Source organism: Lithobates pipiens, unplaced genomic scaffold (assembly GCF_037356315.1).
Source record: "Lithobates pipiens isolate NorthernLeopardFrog02 unplaced genomic scaffold, aLitPip1_a1.2 Scaffold_28, whole genome shotgun sequence".
In the NCBI taxonomy this organism is placed as follows: Eukaryota; Metazoa; Chordata; class Amphibia; order Anura; family Ranidae; genus Lithobates; species Lithobates pipiens.
Window position 1 is genome coordinate 59,066,179 of NW_027507789.1, and position 21,107 is coordinate 59,087,285.

General features: G+C 44.2%; 1 protein-coding gene across 4 annotated transcripts in view; it reads right to left on the bottom strand.

The window, feature by feature from the left end:
- The window catches only part of MGAT5B (alpha-1,6-mannosylglycoprotein 6-beta-N-acetylglucosaminyltransferase B), a 301,610-nt gene that overhangs the window by 169,829 nt on the left and 110,674 nt on the right, over positions 1 to 21,107 (bottom strand). For all 4 annotated transcript variants that reach the window (XM_077459277.1, XM_077459275.1, XM_077459276.1 and 1 more), the window contains exon 2: positions 14,859 to 14,978. In XM_077459277.1, coding sequence (XP_077315403.1) covers positions 14,859 to 14,926 — 68 coding nt within the window. In that variant the 5' untranslated portion in view covers positions 14,927 to 14,978. The remainder of the gene's footprint in view (positions 1 to 14,858; positions 14,979 to 21,107) is intronic.

A 21,107-nucleotide genomic window follows, 5' to 3' on the forward strand; every position in this document is an offset into this window, starting at 1 on the left:
CCCACTCCAGGCCTGCATGGAGTCACGCGATTCCAGCCGGAGCCCGTCGGCGGACAGTGCCTCACGGAGGACGCCAAGCCCGCAGCACTCCCGCGCCCTAACCATGGAGGATCTCAGGTCAGTTGCCTCTGACATCAAGATCTCCTTTGCTGCTGCCATTTCAGAGCTGAGGAGAGACATCCACTCCATACACACGCGGATGTCAGGCCTGGAGGAATCAGTCTCCCGCCATGACACAGCCATACATCACTTGCAACAGACGTCCCACCAGTACAACACTCAGTTAAGGGACCTACACAGATACACAGAAGACCTTGATAACAGGGGCCGTCGCCACAACATTCGGGTGAGAGGGATCCCCGAAACCGTTGACCAGGCCCTCCTATCACAGACCACCATTCACATTTTCAACGATCTCTTGGGCAGGCCACCTGAGACACCGATCGAATGTGACAGACTTCACAGGGCTCTCAAACCCAGAAGAGGAGACACTGACCCCCCCCCAGAGACGTGATCTGCCACATCGTGAGCTTTAAATTGAAGGAAGACATCCTTAGAAAAACCAGGGACCGACGCAACCTCCTCTTCCAAGGATCAGAAATAAAAATCTTTCAGGACCTATCCCCGATAACCCTTCAAAACAGAAGAGATTTGTGCCCCTTATTGGATATACTGTGCCGCAAAGAAATCCAGTACAGATGGAAATTTCCATTTTGCTTATCTGCGACAGTAGCAGGGCGCACAGCAAACCTAAGAGTGCCAGAAGATCTGAGAAGCTTCTGTAATACCTTACAAATACCTTTTGTGGAACTCCCGGACTGGTACAAGATCTTCCGCATTCCCCACCTCCAGAGGTCCAACTCTATGGATACGATTCCTGAACGGGACGATTTCCACATCAGAAGAAGAAGATCCTCTTCGCCAAGACCACAGTCGCAGAGAGGACAGAGAGAAAGAGCAACCGTCAGCCCAACAGCCTCTCCTGCCCACAGGCGTGCCAGGCCTGACAGCTCCTGAGTTGACCCCAAGATTGTGATTTCTTGCTCTGAGCTCACCCCCCACTGGATGTAACCCAGGCGGACATTTGCGGACCCAGACATTTTTCTTTTATTTTTTTCTTCTTTTTTTTTCTTTTCTTTTTTCTTTTCTTTTTTGCTTTTTGCCGTCCACAGTCTTCTGACCACTGGACCAAGGCTTTTATCCTTACCTGTGTAACTGCTCCTCGCTAAGCTTGTTTGCCTATCTCCATTCACGGCTCAGATACTTTGCTCCGTTCAGGGGACCCACAAACCACCTTATCAACACCTCTCTAGGTGCTACGCACCCTCCAAACCTTCCCCTATCTTAGACTCCAGAACCCTACTCCATATTCCACCCTCCAATCTCCCTCCCCCCCTTTTTTTTCGCTGAGCCTTGAATGGAGACGCGCAGAATTGTGTGCAATCTAGCTAACTGCTTATTTATTCTCAATATAGGGACCGGGGGCACCTACGGTGAGAGACTCTGTCCGAAGCTACAACTCTACCCATCGCCCCCCCTCCCCCCACCCCTTTCTGTTTTCTCTCCTGGGACCCAGGGCACGCAGCTGACTCCCTCTGAAACGTGCCACAGTACGTCCTGGATAACTGCCTCCACTAGACTGACCAGGACTTGTCCATTCCCCCCATCCTGCCCCCCGTTATGAGACCTAGGGAAACGCTTCTGACAATCGGTACTACGTTTATACTCCTATACCAGTTGATCAGCAACTCCCACGACAATTGGTCCACACTGCTGGTAGACATGGATCTCCCGATCAGAGATCACCCATTCACGAACCAGCCTAGGTGATTTCCCCAATTGGCTTCTCCTGGATGACTAGGCCCAATGTATTTGCTTTTAGACTCTAGCATAGATAATGTGACGGGTGTCCTAGACATCCCTTCTGACGCTTATCCTAGCCCCACGACAGAGTAATCGCCTACCTGGTTGACAGTTTCCTACATCCTCCTCGATAGATATTCTGATTTTAGAGCTCATTCCTCCTTTTTAAGGTCCCACTATCCGTGGGAAGGTCTGCTCAGTTTACAGTTTAGTGTTTCTCTCTTTCACTGTTTTATCTATTATTTAGAGGCGAGCCCCTGTGTTTCCCTCTGACCTTCTGGGTATACTTCAGGAGAACTAGGCATGTTAGGAATAAGTTGTTTTGTTATTGTTTTACCTGTTTCAATGTTCTCTCTCCTCCCACTGTATACCATTATGGACTGTGTGCTCATGTCTAACTCAGTATGGCTGCAAGATCCCTGATTAACTTGTTCCACATCCCCCATGTTCTACTCCGTATAGGCATCTCTACAACAGCACTCAACAATTCTTCTGCTGGGACCTGGCGGACCAGACACTATATAGACCTACACCGGACTACCCTCCATGCCTCCACACGACGGTAGAGTACATCGACCGTCGACCCTACCCGGACCTCACAACCTTCATCTAGGGTAAGGTAGCAGTGCTACAATACCTCCCGGACTCTTCACCACCCTCTCCTTTACTTGTACCCCTCTACACCCCTCTTCTCCCCCCTCCCCTTTTCCCCTCTCTCTCCCCTTCCTGCCTTCTTCTCTCTTCTCCCTTTTTCCCCCTACTCCATCTGTCCTTCTCTTTGGCCTCCATCGCGGCTCCCAATCCCCATACAGCTCAAGTTCTCCACAGAACTCCCAGTTCCCAGTTACTCACCCCACCCTAACACAAGCCCCGGCTCAGTCTTGCTGACTTGTAGCCTTACTGGTAACCGCCCCTCCACACTCTGTCAATTATGCCGTCTCCACACCCAAGATCAGTAGCCATGACCCTTAAGATAGTCTCTCAAAACGTAAAAGGCCTTAATGTACCCGAGAAACGTAGCCAAATTTTGAACCTGATGTCTAAATGTAGAGATGACATCATATTCCTACAAGAAACTCACTTCTGTTCCAACAAGCTTCCCAAACTCTCGAATCTCAAATATCCCACTACATATCACGCCACCAATCCTTTAGCTAAGACGAAAGGAGTCTCGATCTTAATGTCTAAGACTACACCCTGGCAATTTTCTGAGTCCTTGATTGACCCTGAGGGGCGCTACATCTTTTTAAAAGGGACGATTCACAACAGACCGGTCACTCTTGCGAATATCTACAGTCCCAACACCACCCAAGTAGGTTTTTTCCGCTCTGTGGTAGATGCCCTAGCTGGCTTTAAATCGGGGATGACTATCCTTGGAGGCGACTTCAATGTCGCACTCCAACCCCTGCTTGACTCTTCCTCAGGATGCTCCTCTCTACCCTATAGATCCCTTAGACAAATTCGCTCACAACTACAATTTCTATCCCTACATGACACGTGGCGTACCTTACATCCCAATGATAAAGATTTTACTTTCTACTCTGCGCCCCATGCTAGGTACTCCAGACTAGACTATCTATTTCTCTCCCAAGACGACCTGTCCATGCTAAAAGCCGCCACCATCGAACCACTCTACATATCGGATCATCACCCAATCTCGCTAACTCTCGAGCTTCCCGAAAGAAGAATCTCCACGAAAACTTGGCGTTTAGATGCCTCCCTACTTACCTCAGAAACTGATCTAAACTACATTCGCACCAGTCTGACCGATTACTTTAGGGAAAACGACACTCCAGACGTTTCTCCTATTGCAATTTGGGAAGCACATAAATGCACCATTCGCGGAAAATTCCTCGAACTAGCCGCCATTAGGAAAAAAGCCCACCAATCCAAATTAACAGAACTAACAAACACTATTAAGTGACTAGAACGCATACATAAACAATCCCGGGCCCTGGACACCCTCCAAGAGTTAGTGGAGTCGAGAAAACAGCTCCTCGATCTCCTCAACCGCAACATACGGCGCAAATTCGTCCTCACCCAAAAACTGTTTTATGAACAAGGAAATAAATGCGGTAGACTTCTAGCTAGAGCCATCCATGCCAAGAAAGTCACCACAAACGTCCACTCCATCAATGACCATTTGGGCAAATCACACATGTCCACGTCTGACATAGCTGACCAATTTGAGCAATATTACAGGGGACTTTATAACTTACCCCAACATCTCACCTCCTCTAGAGCCCACGCACATAGAGAGCAACTGATCTCTCAGTTCTTGCATAATCACTGCCCGAACGCACTACCTAGCGACACCTTACAAACCTTAGATACCCCTATCTCTAAAGAAGAACTTACCCTGGCAATTAAGCAGCTAAAACCGGGTAAGAGTCCAGGCCCGGACGGCCTATCGGCCCCATATTATAAAACTTTTGCTGAAACTCTATGTGCCCCATTCTTGAAAGCATTTAATTCCCTCTCGGACACCCCAATCCCATTCCACAGGCTACTTGAAGCCCACATAACGGTCATCCCGAAACAGGGTAAGGATCCCACCTCCGTCACCAGCTATAGGCCAATCTCGCTGCTTAACGTTGACCTGAAACTATACGCAAAAGTCTTGGCAAATAGGCTCTTGCCTCTACTCCCTCTGACAATAGGTAAATATCAAGTAGGGTTTGTCCCTGGCAGAGAGGCCAGGGACAATACCATAAAGGCTATCAGTATAAACCATTGGCTTTCCACACATAAGAAAAAAGGTTTCTTCCTCTCCCTAGATGCAGAAAAGGCGTTTGATAGGTTGGCCTGGGATTACTTGGGAGCGGTTCTACGCCACTTAGGTTTACCGGACAGAATCTATAACCTGATCATGGCTCTCTATACAACTCCGTCTGCCAGGATCAGAGTTAACGGCCACCTCTCAGACGCCTTCCCTATTAGAAATGGAACCAGACAGGGATGCCTGCTTTCCCCGATTCTCTTCATCCTCACACTAGAACCCCTCCTAAGATGCATCCAAACAAATGAGAACCTAAAGGGCATACAGATAGCAGACGAGATCTACAAAATAGCTGCATTCGCAGATGACATTCTTCTGTTCCTCGACGACCCACTCACTTCTATCCCCAACCTTCTTAAAGACTTCGAACTCTTCGGTCGCCTATCTAACCTGAAAATCAATTTCTCCAAGTCCACTGCTCTTAATGTCTCCCTCCCGACGGAATTAGTCACGCAATGTCAAGGCAACTTTCCCTTTACATGGAAACACGATGACATAACATATCTAGGAATTCAACTGCCCTCCCGCCTCACAGACCTATATACAAAAAATTTTATCCCACTCCTCCGCACACTTAAAGAAGACCTAAGAAAATGGGACAAGCCGCAATTTTCTTGGTTTGGTCGTGCCGCCATCCTCAAGATGAACATTCTACCTCGCGTTCTCTACCTTCTCCAAGCCATTCCTATCAGAATCCCACCCTCCTTCTTCTTAAGTATTAAAAGCGCATCTAGGCGTTTCCTTTGGCGCAATAAACACCCGAGAATTAGTTTTGCTCAGCTTGTCAAACCCAGGGAGAAGGGAGGCATCGGCCTCCCGGATCTCCGAGATTATGCACATGCTTGCCACTTAAGTAGAATTGTTGACTGGTCAATACATGACAAAACTAAGGACTGGGTTAAGCTAGAGGATGCGCTCTCCCACATTCCAATCAAGTTCACGCCATGGATCCTCCCCTCTCATATACCCAAAGCTCTAAAGGATCACCCTATATTAGGTACTACACTGAACACCTTCAGAGATGTGTGTAAAAAATTCCATATTTCTTCCAATCCGGGCCCCCTAACCCCCTTGCGACTCAATCCCGCCTTCACCCCTGGCATGTCTAATCACTTCCTTACTCCTATTTGGCCACACAAAGACGTCCTCGCACACCAATTCTACAAGGACGGTATCATTCTTGACCACGAAACCCTCCCAGCTAGTCCGACCGGAGCCCGCTTGCCCCTTTGGACTTACTTTCAGATCCGACACTTTCTTAAAGCGATAAACCGAACGGAGGCAATCTCGAGACACTTGACCCCTTTCGAAAAACTTTGCTCCCAATCTACGCCGCAACAGCACCTCATCTCACATACACACTCCTTGCTACTTATGCCAATCTCCTCGAAAGAAGGAAAAGCTTGCCCCTCATGGGAAAGAGACCTACAAATCTCTTTCACAGATGCAGAATGGGAAAGAATCCTTGTAATCGCTCACAAAGGATCCCTTAACGTTCGTATTCAGGAGAATAACTATAAAATTATTTACAGATGGTACTGCACCCCAGACCGTCTACATAAATTCAACGCTGATGTACCAGATACTTGTTGGAGATGCAGAATTAGTCATGGAACCTTCTTACACATCTGGTGGTCATGTCCTAGCATTCAAACTTTTTGGACTCAGGTACACGAGATCATCTCTCAAATTACCGGTCGCCCCCTAGCATTTACCCCGGCCCAGCTCCTCTTACACCACTCCCCCACACCTGCTCACTTGTACCGTAGATCGTTGGATATCTGCTTACTCAACGCGGCCAAACTCTGTCTACCCACCCATTGGGGTTCCCCTGACGTCCCTTCCATATCTGAATGGCTCTCTAGAGTAGAAAAAATAGCTGAAATGGAGGAGCTTTTTCAGATTGCAAAAGACACCCCCCATAGATTTGCCCGAACTTGGGATAAATGGATACAGTTCAGATCTTCAGAAAGATATAGAGTCCTCATGAGGTTAACCCCCCCAAACCCCTCAAATTACTAACGGAACCCTTGATACTCCCATTCTCAGACATATCACTTTTTTTAAGGACCCCTTCGCTCTCATAAAATTATTGAGCATGGTAACCAATAGATGAAAGCTAAAGATACATCCCACAGCGCCACCTCGACTCACATGTCGGAGTTCACACGTCAGAGAGGGGGCGATCGTTACGCCCCCTAGGAGGCCGCGGTGGAGACCGAAGAGACCCTCCCCTCTCTATTTCCCTTTTCTCACCTTTTCTTATCTCCCCTCTCTCTCTTCTCTTTTTAGCTCCTCTCTTCCTCATCCCTCTCCCCCCATTCTCCCAAACCCCCATACCCTTACCTGAGCATCCTCATCCTACCCCCCCTCCTCCCTTCACCCCTGGATATCCCCCCTCTTCAGCCTACCTATCTCCCCTTACGACCCTGACGGACTTGGTTCTTCTAGACCCTCAACACTTGCCAGTTCCTACGGAACGCCACATACTCTTTACCCGCTTCCCTGTTCTGGACGCCAGGGAAACACCTCCTCATGAGTAGATGACTACTTACACGCTCATGGAAATCCGTGACACCACAGACACGAGCTAATACTCCTCTAACACCCCACGATGGACTCCTGAGGAGTCCCCTCTTAGATCTCAATATGTTTCACTTTGTTCAGAGGTTTTACGATACCAGGGATTTTCTCTAAATGCTACAGGTACCGTCATGAAGACTGATATCCATGAATATACTTAGAGTATGTTATTTCTTTGTCAAAAGATTTGGAATTACCTTGTTCGACTTTGCCTACATTCTGTTCGCAACATGTATTGTTATCCTCTACTTCTTTTTGAAAATAAAATTTTTATGGAAAAAAATAAATAAATAAATAATATCATAGGCTTCTGCATATACTATTAGCTGCCTTATCATATGCTGTCTTCTAAGTTCTTATATATAGCATTACATATAGGCATACAGTACATTACTTGTGAATTGATTATTGCATAAAATTATAACATTTAAGTATTTTCCAATGTAACAAGCAAAGCAGAAAATTACCAATGCTTTCATTTTAAGGCTTAAAGGGGTTGTAAATCTTTTGTGTTTTTTCACCTTAATGCATCCTATGCATTAAGGTGAAAAATCTTCTGACAGTGACCGGCCCCCTAGGCCCCCCATTTTACTCACCTGACCCCTTCGATCCCTTGGCGGAGACACGCTATACCTCTCTGTCTGGGGTTCTCGGCTCTTGATCGGATAGATTGATAGCAGAGCAGCCATTGGCTCCCGTCAATCAAATCCAATGACGCTGGTGCGGGGCCGAGTCCTATATTCTGCGTCTAAGGACGCAAATGCTGGACTTGGGAGCGTGCATAAAATGCATATGTTGTCCTTCAACAATAATAGAGGAACGCATCCACAAATTACATAAATGCATTTGGATGCAAAACTGTCTATCATTATTTCTATTTATCTCGCAAAATACAGTATTTTGCATACTAGCTGGGGTTTTATCCTAAATGTTTATAACACTAATGAACATTTTCCATGATAACTTGTTGTAACCCATCCTCACTCTAATGGCCACCATAAACTATCAAGCTTTCACTCTTTTTTAACTAGAATCTTAACAGAAATGTATCCTGATCTCAGACTTATCACCTGTCGTAAATAGCTCAGCAGGTGAAATTACAAAATTTGCATTTATGGCTGGCTGTTATTAGCCATAGGATCCCAACTTAAAGTGTTACTAATCCCTGCATTCACTATATCTGGCCTCCCACAGTACACTGAACATGGAAATGCAATTATTTTAGTAATTGGCATTGTTCTGATCACATGTTCTCCCCCCTCCCTTTAGAATGTAAGCTCTACAAGCAGAGCCCTCCTGTACCTTTTGTATTGTACTGTAATTGTGTTGCCCCCCTATACATTGTAAAGCGCTGCGTAAACTGTTGGCTCTATATAAATCGTTAATAATAATAATAATAATAATGTACACTATCAATACACACCAAACTGAGCATGTGCAACCTGACTCCATAGACTCTGTAAATATCAGGTAATTTTTTGGAGACAGTGGAAGAAGGAGATGATCAGAGAAGGCAGGATCAAACAGCCTTTTTACACAATGCAGAGGAATAAGGTGGCAGTGGGGTGCCAGGTGTGATGAAAATAGGGATGAGAATGACAGGAGGTAGGGTGTTAGCAAGGTGGCAGAGGGGTGCCAGGTGTGATGGACATCATAGCTGATTGCTGCATGTGTAATATAGAACAGTGCAGTAGCGTGTACAGTAGTGTTAGGTCATCTGTGAGAATCACCGCCTCTTAAAATCCACTATAGCCTGTGTCCTTCATAAGATGTGACATCCCACCCACTGGTGTTCTTTTTTAGTTACTGGGCATGGAGGAGAAGGGAGGAGCTGGGCTGTCATTTAGGATATGTATACACCACGCCCATGTATACATATGTGTATATATGAGATGTCATACCATGTGACATGACTAGCTCTGATCAAACAGGAAATGTTCTCTCCAGCAATAGAGACCAAACTGAACATGTGCAGCCTGACTCCACTCACTATGTCCCAGGAGGACAGTACAGGATGGAGAAGATCTGTGAATACATGATTAAACAGCGTTTTTTACACAATGCAGAGGATTAACCCCTTAATTTCCACAGTGAGTATTACAAGCATGCTATTCTGCATATACAGACTGATTTTACTGCTCTGGGTTTAGTAACACTTTAAGTGTATTTCATAACTCCTGAGCTAATAATAGTACAACCAGAATAAGGGCATACTTACCTGTATTGCTTAATTAGAAGAATTTTAAACCCAAACACCACAATCCGAGGAAGTACCAGAAGCAGATTAGGCCCATTATCTCTCCAAGGTGAAATAGCCATCCGGTACCCATCATATTTGTATTCATTCATAAGACACTTTCATGCTGCACAATAATATACAAGTTACCAGATTAACCAGATGGTAACCTATTTAACCACTTGCCGACCGTTGCATGCCGATTTACATCAGCAGAATGCCACAGGCAGGCAAAAAGGCGTACCTGTATGTCCCTGAATTTGCCACCTACTGCACTTGCGCACTCCTCAATGTTCGCCGGCAGCCCGTGTTTGCGGCGAGGAGAGGCAGAACGGGAAGATGCAAACAAGGCATTTCCCTGTTCTGCCTATTAACATGATAGGGATCTACTTCTCCCTGTCATTGGGAGCAGTGATCTCTGTCATGTTGTAGTGAGCCCATTCACCCACAGTTAGAACACATCCAGGGAACACACTTAACCCCTTGATTGCCCCCTAGTATTTAACCCCTTCCCTTCCAGTGTCATTTATACAGTAATCAGTGGCTATTTGTACCTCTGATTCCTGTATAAATGTCAATGGTCCCAAAATAGTGAAAAAAAATCTGTCCGCCATAATGTCGCAGTCCCAATAAAAATCACAGATTGCCACCTTTACTAGTAAAAAAATAATAATAATAATAAAAATGCCATAAATCTATCCCCTATTTTGTAGATGCTATAACTTTTACGCAAACCAATCAATATACACTTAGTTTTTTTTTTTATCAAAAATATGTAGAAGAATACATATAGGTCTAAACTGTGGAAGAAATTAGTTTTTGCTTTTTATTTACTATAGCAAAAACTCTAAATTGTCGCTCCTTTTTTGTTGATAGTGCAAAAAATAAAAGTCACAGAGGTGATCAAATACCGCCAAAAGAAAGCTCTAGTTGTGGGGAAAAAAGATCATATATTTTGTTTGGGTACACAGTCGCACGACCGCACAATTGTCAGCTCAAGCGACGCAGTGTTGAATCGCAAAAATGCTCTGGTCAGGAAGGGGGTAAATCCTTCCAGGCTGATGTGCTTACAGATATTAAAACTTAAAGAAAACTGTATCTGTGGGAGGGCAGCTGTATGGTCATGAACCTGTGACCTCCCATTGGCCACTCCTAAGTCTTCTTGATTGGTCAGATCATTTCTGTCAACACCCTCCTCATTAACCAGAAAAGAGGGGCTGAATCAGCAGTTTGGAGCTCTCTTTTAACATCAAGCAAGGAACTCAGCTAAGATCTGTGAGTGCCACTGACCTATCTTATGCTCATTGATTGGACTCTGCTGAATGCACCAAGTATTTCCATTCTTAAAACCTTTTTGTTTTGCTATTGCATTATTGGCGCTTTATTCCTTTACGGTACTCTTTTTACGTAAATATTTTGTTTACACCGTTTTATCTTTTATTTTTTTAAACAATATTCTGGAAAGTGGTAATATTGTCTCTAATGCACAAATGCAGAACTTAAAGAATCTCTGTCTCTTTCAAGAGCGCTACTGTAGTATAAATGTCTCGATGTACCGGTTTGTAGTGACAGTATGTGTTACAGATGTTTTGTTTTAATTCATAAGTGTTATCACTATTGATGTGAAGGGCAGATAGGCCTATCTGGTGACACTATGATTAATCTAAACCCAGTGACAATTGCTCTCAGTCTGCTGGCACTTAGATTGTGGCCTTGCAACGACAAAAAAACGATTTATTGTATTAACTCACACGTGAGTGACTTCAAAACCGTGTAATTTCCATTGTGACTTTACAGTGCGATTTGAAGCGACTTTGGATGCGTGCGACTTTGTTGAGACTTTGGCTTTGCCCAATGTGATTGTTTGTGCTCTACAAAATTGCACACAAGTCGCATGTACATCATGCAGGTGCAACTTTAATGTGACTTTTGAGGGTTTACATTGATGTTTATGGCCATTAAGTCACATGAAAGTCAGACCAAAGTAGTGCAGGAACTACAACTTTAAGTCACACAGATATGAACGGTACTCATTGGGAAACATGGGGTGCGATTTTGGAGTCCAAAGTCGCATGACAAGTCGCACAAGTGTGAATGGGGCCTTAAAAATTAAAACTAAACATGAAAATAAAATAAAAAGCATAAAAAATAATATCCCCAAAGCTGTAGCTAATATACTGTATAGAACATACTGTAAATAATACAGAATACATTTGAACAAATGACTGAACCCACAAATGTATAACTATGGGGTCTATTTACTAAAGGCCAATCCACTTTGCACTGCAAGTGCACTTGGAAGTAAAGTCGCTGTAGATCCGAGGGGGATATGCAAGGAAAATAAAAAAACAGCATTTTAGCTTGCACATGATTGGATGATAAAATCAGCAGAGCTTCCCCTCATTTCAAATCTACCCCTTAGATTTAGAGTGACTGCACTTCCAAGTGCACGTGCAGTGCAAAGTGGGTTTACCTTTTGTAAATAACCCCCTATGTGTAGACCATGCATCTCCAAAATTCAGTCCGGGGGCCAATTGTGGCCTGCTTTTCCGGTTTCAAATGGCCCCACTGGCAATTTGGATATATATATCTTTTGTGGCCCAGGACAGGGAGGTGGCAGAACGAGTGCCAACAGATTACATACAGGAGAATCTCCTGTTTACTCGGTGGCCTCTAATAGGAAGTCCTATCTCCTGGGCTTCCATTGGATGACTGTTCTGTCTATCATAGGAGGCGGAACTTTGTATTAAAGAGGCCGCCAAGTAAACAGGAGATTCTCCTGTATGTAATCTGTCAGCGCTCGTCCTGTCCCCCTCCCTGTCCACTCCGAGGCTGCAGATGGGCATCGATCAGGCTGCACTGATGGCAATGGGGAGGCTGCATTCATGGCAATGGTGAGGCTGCATTCGTGGCACTGGTGAGGCTGAATTCATGGCAATGGCGAGGCTGCATGCATAGCAACTGTGAGGCTGCATTCATGGCACTGGTGAGGCTGCATTCATTAAAATGGCGAGGCTGCATTCTTGGCACTGGTGAGGCTGCATTCTTGGCATTGGTGAGGCTGCATTCATGGCAATGGCGAGGCTGCAGATGGGCACTTATTAGGCTGCATTGTTTGGCACTGACCCTTATTTTGCTTTACAGTTCTTTATTTCAAAATAGTTTTTTTCCTGAAACTTCCCTCTTAAAGTGAAGGTATGTGTTATACACCTGTGTGTGTTATACACCAATAAATATGGTATATACAAATAACATGCCCAAACTCATCCTTAGTCCTGAGCGGCGCTCGGGAATTCATTGGGGGCCACAAAAGATATATATATATATATATATATATATATATATATATATATATATATATATATATATATATATAGCAACCAGTCATTGGCTCCCAGGACTGGTTGCTTTGCCCCAGTGTCTCTCTCGGGTTGGGAGCTTTTCAGCTCTTACCTGCCTACATACACAAGGGACCTGTTCCCATTATAACTTCCTGCTGGCTATTTTGGCCTCTATCGCCAGAGTGATCGCATCTAAAGGCTTCAAGGGGGCAAGACATCCATCAGCAATAATAGTTTTCCTGGCCTCCTGTCATGTTTTTAATCATATACTCTGATGGAATGTGTACCTAACACACTGTTATAAACATATTATTCATTATCCATGTATATACCCTCTGAAGAAGGAGATCTATTTTCTCTGAAACATATAGGCTATTTTGAATAACGTGTATATGTACGGATCATTAGTGTAATTATGTACTCTTTGTTTTATGTAATTTTTTAATCTTTTCAATAAAAAAACTTTTTTTGTATTTTCAAAAATCTGATATTGACTCAAAGTGCCTTAAAAGTTCACCTCTAGGGGTATTCCAAGATTGTAACTTGTTTCAATAATCCCATGCTGCTTGTTCATTCTGGCCCTCTGCTGTAAATCCTTACTGTCCAATAGCAATGAGGTGCCAGTCTTCGACACTCCTAAGAAGTGTAGAAACATGTGTGTTACATTGGGCCTTATTTTGGGTCTCCTTTGTTAGGGGCCTTACCTCTGTATGTTTTAGCACTGTTTAAGAGGCTGACAGTCGTTTTTGGGTTTATTAACCACTTTTACTCCCTTCCTGCCCAGGCCAATATTTTAGCACTGTCAACCTTTGAATGACAATTGTGCGGTAATGCAGCCCTGTACCCATATGACATTTTTATAATTTTTTCACACAAATAGAGATTTTTTTGTGGTGGTATTTAATCACCACTGTTTTATTTTAGTTTTTGTTTGCTAAACAAACAAAAAAAGACCAAAGAAAAAAAAATGTTTTTCATATAAAATTTTGCAAACAGGTAATTTTTCTCCTTCATTGATGTTTGCTGATGAGGCTGCACAGATGGGCACTGATAGGCTACATTGATGGGCACTGATGAGGAGGCACTGATGAGGTGGCACTGATGAGGCTGCACTGATCAGGAGGCACTGATGAGGCTGCACTGATAGGTGGCACCGATAGGCACTGGTAGGAGACACTGATTGATGAGGCACCAATGAGCACTGATTGGCAGCACTGATGGGTACTGGTAGGTGGCACTGGTGGGGATTGATTAGCAACAATTTTGTGCACTGATTAGAAGCACTGGTGGTAAATGCTGCGACCAATGTCCCTTTTACAGAAGCTAGTTATCAGCTTTATTCTTTTCTCCTTATGCTGTCAGTGTGAGTGAGGAAAAAAAAAAGCCAATAACCGGCTTCTGTTTACATCACGTGGTCAGCTGTCATTGACTGACAGCTGAACATGTGGTAAATGGCCGCTGTCATTGGCCCTGTACCCAAATCTGTGATCAGCTGAGTCCAAAGGAGAGGGAGAAAAGCGATGGCTCGGGTGACCACATCGCTGGATCCTGGGACACGTGAGTGTGTGTTTATTAAAAGTCAGCAGCTCAATCTTTTGTAGCTGCTGACGTTTAATCTGTTTCTGGCTGAGCTATAGCCAAAAGATAGCTACAGCATGGGTTTAAAATGGCGGGAGGGCGTCCATGGACGTTCTCCTGTTCTGGCACAGACACGCCGCCGCGCGCCACAGGGGATGCGCGGGCAGCGCGAGCACTAGAGAACGCCCATGGACGCCTTCCCAGTATTTTAAACCCAGGCTGTAGTCATCTTTTGGCTATAGCGTGGGCAAAAACAGGTTAAAAGTCAGCAGCTAAAAAAAGTGTACCTGCTTCCTCCCCAAAAAAAATTACATGCCAAATGTAGCATGGGGGGGGGGGGGGGGGGGGGGGGGATTTGAGTGCTGAAAGTGGAACCTCCCCTTTTGGGTAAAGCTTTGCTTTAAGAAGATCTGACCCAGTACATTGTTATGCCTAGAATAATGACAAGTAGCTGTAATGTTGACATTGGGTTACTTACCGGAAGGGCCTGAGAGTTAGGAAACATCTTCGGACCAAAACTTTTCCATCTGAATTCACAGACAACATCCTTAAATTCTGCTGTTAAAGCTGATCCGACCAGAAGGACCAGTTCTCCAACCTGTAAACAAACATTAATTTTGTTATTTTAGCATTCAGAGATTGGATTTAAAAAGACAAATAATACCCACACCAAATATGTGTTTTGGACTACACTGGCCCTTTAAATATGTCTGTCCATCCATACAAAGTTTGGGGTTGATTTGCATGTAATTTAAACATTACTTTTACTCTGAGATCTTTGTATGGATGCAGAAGAGTCTGAGCCAACCAACAACAAAGGCTTTATCATAGTACAAGATATGACTGCTGTGGTGGCATACTTAGTGTTAATGGTAATGCCTGGTTGTTTGCGACAAAGAAGGCAACATAAGGTTCTACTTCAAGGTTTCAAGAAGTTTAACTAGCTAATCTGCACTCCTGTGACCCATTTTCAGCCAACAGGGGACTAAAGCTTGCTTCGGCTGACGTCACAGAGCTGGTTCAGGCTGGGGAAAGATAACAACCATATGGTCAGGATCCACCCAGGAGCCTGGACCAGCATCTGGCTCAGCCTCTTTGTGAGCCGGAGCCAGCTGCTCCAGCCCCCTCCACAGCTCAGCGCTCCAGTGAACACAGGGGGTGGTTCACAGCGGAGAGCCGGAGACTGAAAGTCATGTGTGAGCTGGAGTTTGGCTTCAATTTGTTAGTGTATCTGAATCTGCTAGTACATCTAACACACCCCAGACTGACTATGCTGCTGTCCGAAGGTGCACCCTGTGTTCCTTCATCTAGAGCGAGGGAACTCTAATACAGGAGGTGTGTTACTGGGCAGATCACCAGATGAAAACAGAGGGAAAAATAGCCTAAGAAAAGAAAACTAATTCCACCACCACATTTTAGGGTCAGAAACCTGCAATCCTTTGCATATTTTGTAAGTTTGCCCACTTACAAAGAAATTAATGGTCTATAATGGTTATCATAGGTGTATTTTAAATTATAAAGAAACAATATCAACCAAAAATCCAGAAAAAACACATGATACAAATGTTATAAATTTAGTTGCAGTTCAGTGAGTAAAATAAGTATTTGATCGCCTACCAACCAACAATAATTCTGGCTCCCGCAGACTGGCTGCAATATGTGCTCATATGGTACACAGATTAGTCCTGTCAATTTAGGAAGGTGCTCCTAACAACAACTCGTTATGTGTATAAAAGACACCTGTCCACAGAATCTCTTTCTTTTATTCAAACTTCACCACCATGGCAAGACCAAAGAGCTGTCAAAGGACGTAAGTGCCCGTTCACACAGGGGCGACGCGACTTGCAGCGCGACTCACAGACGCGACCTGCACACAACTTCAGTGGCGACTTGCAAAATGACTTCTGTATAGAAGTCAATGCAAGTCGCCTGAAGTCGCCCCAAAAATAGTACAGGAACCTTTTTCTAAGTCGGAGCGACTTGAGTCGCTCCTATTAGAACGGTTCCATAGTACAGAACGGAGCGCGACTTGTCAGGCGGCTAAGTCGCCTGACAAGTCGCGGTAGTGTGAACGGGCACTTAGGGGCAAGATTGTAGACCTGCACAAGGCTACAAGTCAATCAGAAAGAATCTTGATGAAAAAGAGACAACTGTTGGGGTGATTATTGGCAAATGGAAGAAATACAAAATAATCATTAATCGCCCTAGGTCTGGAGCTCCATGCTCAATTTCACCTCATGGGGTAAGGATGATCATGAGAAAAGTGAGGGACCAGCCCAGAACTGCATGGGAGGAGCTTGCGAATGATCTCAAGGCAGTTGGGACCACAGTCACCAAACAAACCATTAGTAACACAATACGCTGCCATGGATTGAAATCCTGAAGCACCCTGAAGGTCCCGCTCCTGAAGAAGGCCCATGTACAGGCCCATCTGAAGTCTGCCAATGAACATCTAAATGATTCAGAGAAGGATTGGGAGAAAGTGCTGTGGTCAGATGAGACCAAAATTGAGCTCTTTGGCATTAACTTGACTCGCTGTGTTTGAAGGAAGAAAAATGCTGAATATGACCTATCTCTACAGTCAAACACAGAGGTGGAAACATTATGCTTTGGGGCTGTTTCTCTGCTAAAGCCACAGGCCGACTTTGCCACATTGAGGGGACAATGGACAGGGCCATGTATTGTAAAATCTTGGATGAGAACCTTCTTCTCTCAGCCAGAACACTAAAGATGGGATTGTGGATGGGTCTTCCAGCATGACAATGACCCAAAACATACCGCCAAGGTAACAAAGGAGTGATTCAAGAAGAAGCACATTAAGGTCATGGTGTGGCCTAGCCAGTTTCCAGACCTTACTTACTCCTATAGAAAATTTATGGAGGGAGCTGAAACAGTGAGTTACCAAGCAAAAGCCAAGAAATCTTAAGGATTTAGAGAAGATCTGTAAAGATGAGTGGACCAAAATCCCTCCTGAGATGTGTGCAAACCTGCTAACCAACTACAAGAAATGTCTTACCTCTGTGTTTGCTAACAAAGGTTTCTCCACCAAGTAATAAGTCATGTTTTGCTTGATGATCTATATTATATATAAAATTCTGTCTCTATCATTTAAAATACACCTATGATAAAAATGTCTTTGCAAGTGAGCAAACTTACAAAATCTGCAGAGGATCAAATAATTATTTTCCGCACGGTATACTGTATAAAAAAATGTATTTTGGGTTTAATTCTGCTTTAACACCTTCACTGATCACTCTCCATCTCCCTGTATGATTTCCTCCTCAGTGTTAATACCCCACTAATAGAGGGTTCCTTCATATAATTAGTTTACACCCTTGGGGGCTCATGCACCAACTCCATCTCGGTTCCCTTCCTTATTGTGACAATCCCACCACAAACTCCACTCAGCCATGTTGCATTCAGCTCCTTTGTGTCTGTGTCTGTTTCTGTCCCCTTTTGTTGTAAATTCCTTGTCCTCACTGAGCACACAAAACACAGGAATGTTTGCAGGCCCAGGAAGTAATGGCTGTGGGTCACCCTTATAGTAACAGAGTGCATGCGATCTGAGACGATACATGCAGTGAGAGCAGACACATGAGGTCAGAACACACACACACACACACACACACACACACACACAATGAAACCAAACACGGAGTCAAAGCACAGGCCTGTATTCAAATCTGACACAGGCAGTCAACACAGAAAAGTGTGAGGGAAGGTTTTCAGATAAACCCCAGAATGATTTTTATTTGTAATCAACATGATTGATAAAAAAAGCAACAAAACTAAATGAAATTCATTCTAGATTACTAAGGATACATTGATATGGCAGTTTAGCAGCAGCCAGGGGCGGCCAGTGAGAAGAAACAGTAGGTGGCTGTCAGATATGTACTCTGCACAACAAATCAATTACTGGCGCCATTGCTATTCTCATCTGAGAGATTACATGTGGATAGAGCCTCTGACCGGCCTTAGACACAGACGGTGTGTGTCCAGGATTGGCATCTCTGTGGGGTTTTGTCCACACACAAAATGGCTGAAGCTAATTGGCCAGTTTGTTTGCGGCCATAGAACAGTGTTACTTCCTGCAGGAGCGACATGAACTACCTAGGATGGAATTTTACAAATATTTCAAATCAGGCACTTCTACTCTACTCACTTCCAGAGGGAGGGGTCTGCTACATCAAATACTTTTGAACACCTATGTAAGATCTCCTCCAGGGATAAGGGCACCATTGCCACTTTGTATCAATACCTAAATGAACGTGACCTCCCCTCAAAATCACAAGCAATGCTCAGCTGGGAAGCGGAAACAGGTTTAAAAATAGCCCCGGAAAGCTGGACAGATATGGTATCAAATATGAGAAAATGTACAAAATCAATGGCAATTAGGGAAACAGTCAGGGCCGTTTTTAAGGCAGGGCAAAAGGGGCAGCTGCCCTGGGCTCTGTCATTGTTGTGGGGCCCAAAGCAGCTACCTCATACTTGCCAACTATTCTGGTTTAAATTCCCTCGTCCCTTGAGGTTTTAGTCCTGTGCTGTGTCCTGATATCTCAGTGTGAAGTGCTGCTACTAATGCTGCCAACTCTGCCCTATTGTGTACAGATGACTCACCAGCAGACCCTGTGTTTACATGTAAATTACCGGCATTCATGTGTAAATAGCGGCTGGCATTCATATGTAAATATCAGCGGCTGGCGGCATTGATATATATATATATATATATATATATATCATGCCCCCCTGAGGTCATATCCACAGTAATCTCTAGCAACCAATCAACAAGCAGAAATCATATGTTGTAACCTCTAACAACTAATTAGTGAGCCGTGCTGTAACCTCTAGCAACCAGTCAGTGAGCGGTAATGATATACTAACCTCTGGCAACCAATCCCAATAGCTGCCGTATCTGATTCAGTAAACTGATTTTGAGTCTAACTGCTAATTATTGTATGTCTCAGAGCAGCGAAACTGCATGGGGCGGGGGGGGGGGGGGTGGGCCCAAGAAAAGTTTTGCCCAGGGTCCAATCAATATTAAAAACGGCCCTGGAAACAGTAGTAAAACTCCACACAAGATGGTATTATGACCCCTCAAGATTTAATAGATTTAGTCCCTTGGAACTGCTTCCAAGGTTGCCCAGATAGAAGCACACACCTCCACATATTTTGGAGCTGCAAGGTCCTTCAACCCCTATGGCTAAAAAAAATTGCTAATAAGGTAGCCCAGATCACTGGAACACGCTATACCCTGACCTACCAGATGGGCCTACTATTTGCGGACCTCCCAGAGGATACCCCCCCCCCCCCCCCGGCTCAGAAACTTGCCCACACGCTCTGCAGTGCAGTGCATTGGGCTATTGGCCCTGCACTGGAGATCACCGGTAGTTCCCTGGGACCAAGTATTATGATGCATGGAAGCAATCCGCCTTATGGAGAGAGTCCACCACACCTTGATGGATACTATGCCAGTATTTGAAAGAAAATGGGCCTCCTGGTCATCCTATGATCTATAAGGTTCAAGTAATGTGGATTTACTTATGCGTGGTACTGTACCTCATAGCTAATAGGTCAGGGCCCCTCTCTTTTTTTTTTCTTTTAGCTTTACTTTCCATTGTTTTTTGTTTTTGTTTTTTTCTTTTTTTTTCGCTCCTTTTGATTTTATGCATGATGTGCCCTTACGATTTTTCCTCCATACGAAAATGATAGTTCCAAATACCGGATAGGGAAGTGACAAGTTTTGGTTAAGATTTTTCATGCCACCCGTAATCATTTACATTTGGTTTAAGTATATCACCTGATTATTTTTTCCGACGGATTTTGTTCGAAACTGTTGTTGCATACACACGGTCGGACAATGTTGTCGGAAAATCCGATCGTTCAGAACGAGGTGACATTTGTTGCGTACGACGGGACTACGTAGAGGATAGTAGCCAATAGCTTTGGTCTTATAATTTAATCTGAGCATCCGTGGCACTTTGTCCAATTGGAATTCTCTACAAACGATTGGAAAAGGTCCGATCGGATTTTTTTGTCGGAAAATTTTAGATCCTGCTCTCAAATTTTTTCCGACGGGATTTCCGGTGGGAATGTCCAATAGAGTCCACACACGATCGGATTTTCCGACAATATAATCCGATCGGACCTTTTCCGTGAGAATTTCCGACCGCGCGTACAGGGTACAAGTGTTATGTATGTGAATTCAACTTGTAAGTTGAATGTATGTTTTTTTTCTTTTCAACAAAAATAAAAATCATTGGTAAACAAAAAAAAGAACAGAGTGTTACTGCATCCAGAGGCGGCGTTTAGGAATCTGCTGTGTCCGGTGGAAACAGCGGTCGCGGTGTGCCTTTCTACTGACGACGTATATGTATGTGATCAAGCCTGTCTGTGCTGCCCGCCCACAGTAAATGTACTGTGGACGGGGACTGGTTAAAATTGTCATACATCACAGCCCTGTTTGGCTGTAATATTAGAATCTACTGTAGGTGGGTTGGCACAGCAAAATCAAATTGTTTTTACCAACTCCACGCCCACTTCAGCACAAGGGGATAGCAGCATTATCAGTCTGGGAAGAGTTTAGTGTTAAATTTACTAGCAGATTTAAATACACTAACAAAATTGAAGACACTCTCCAGCTAATACTTTATAAACAGGTAAAGAAAACAGTTTTGTTCCTTTGGGGATAAAGGTGCTATATAAATAAATAAAAGCTGACCATTGTACG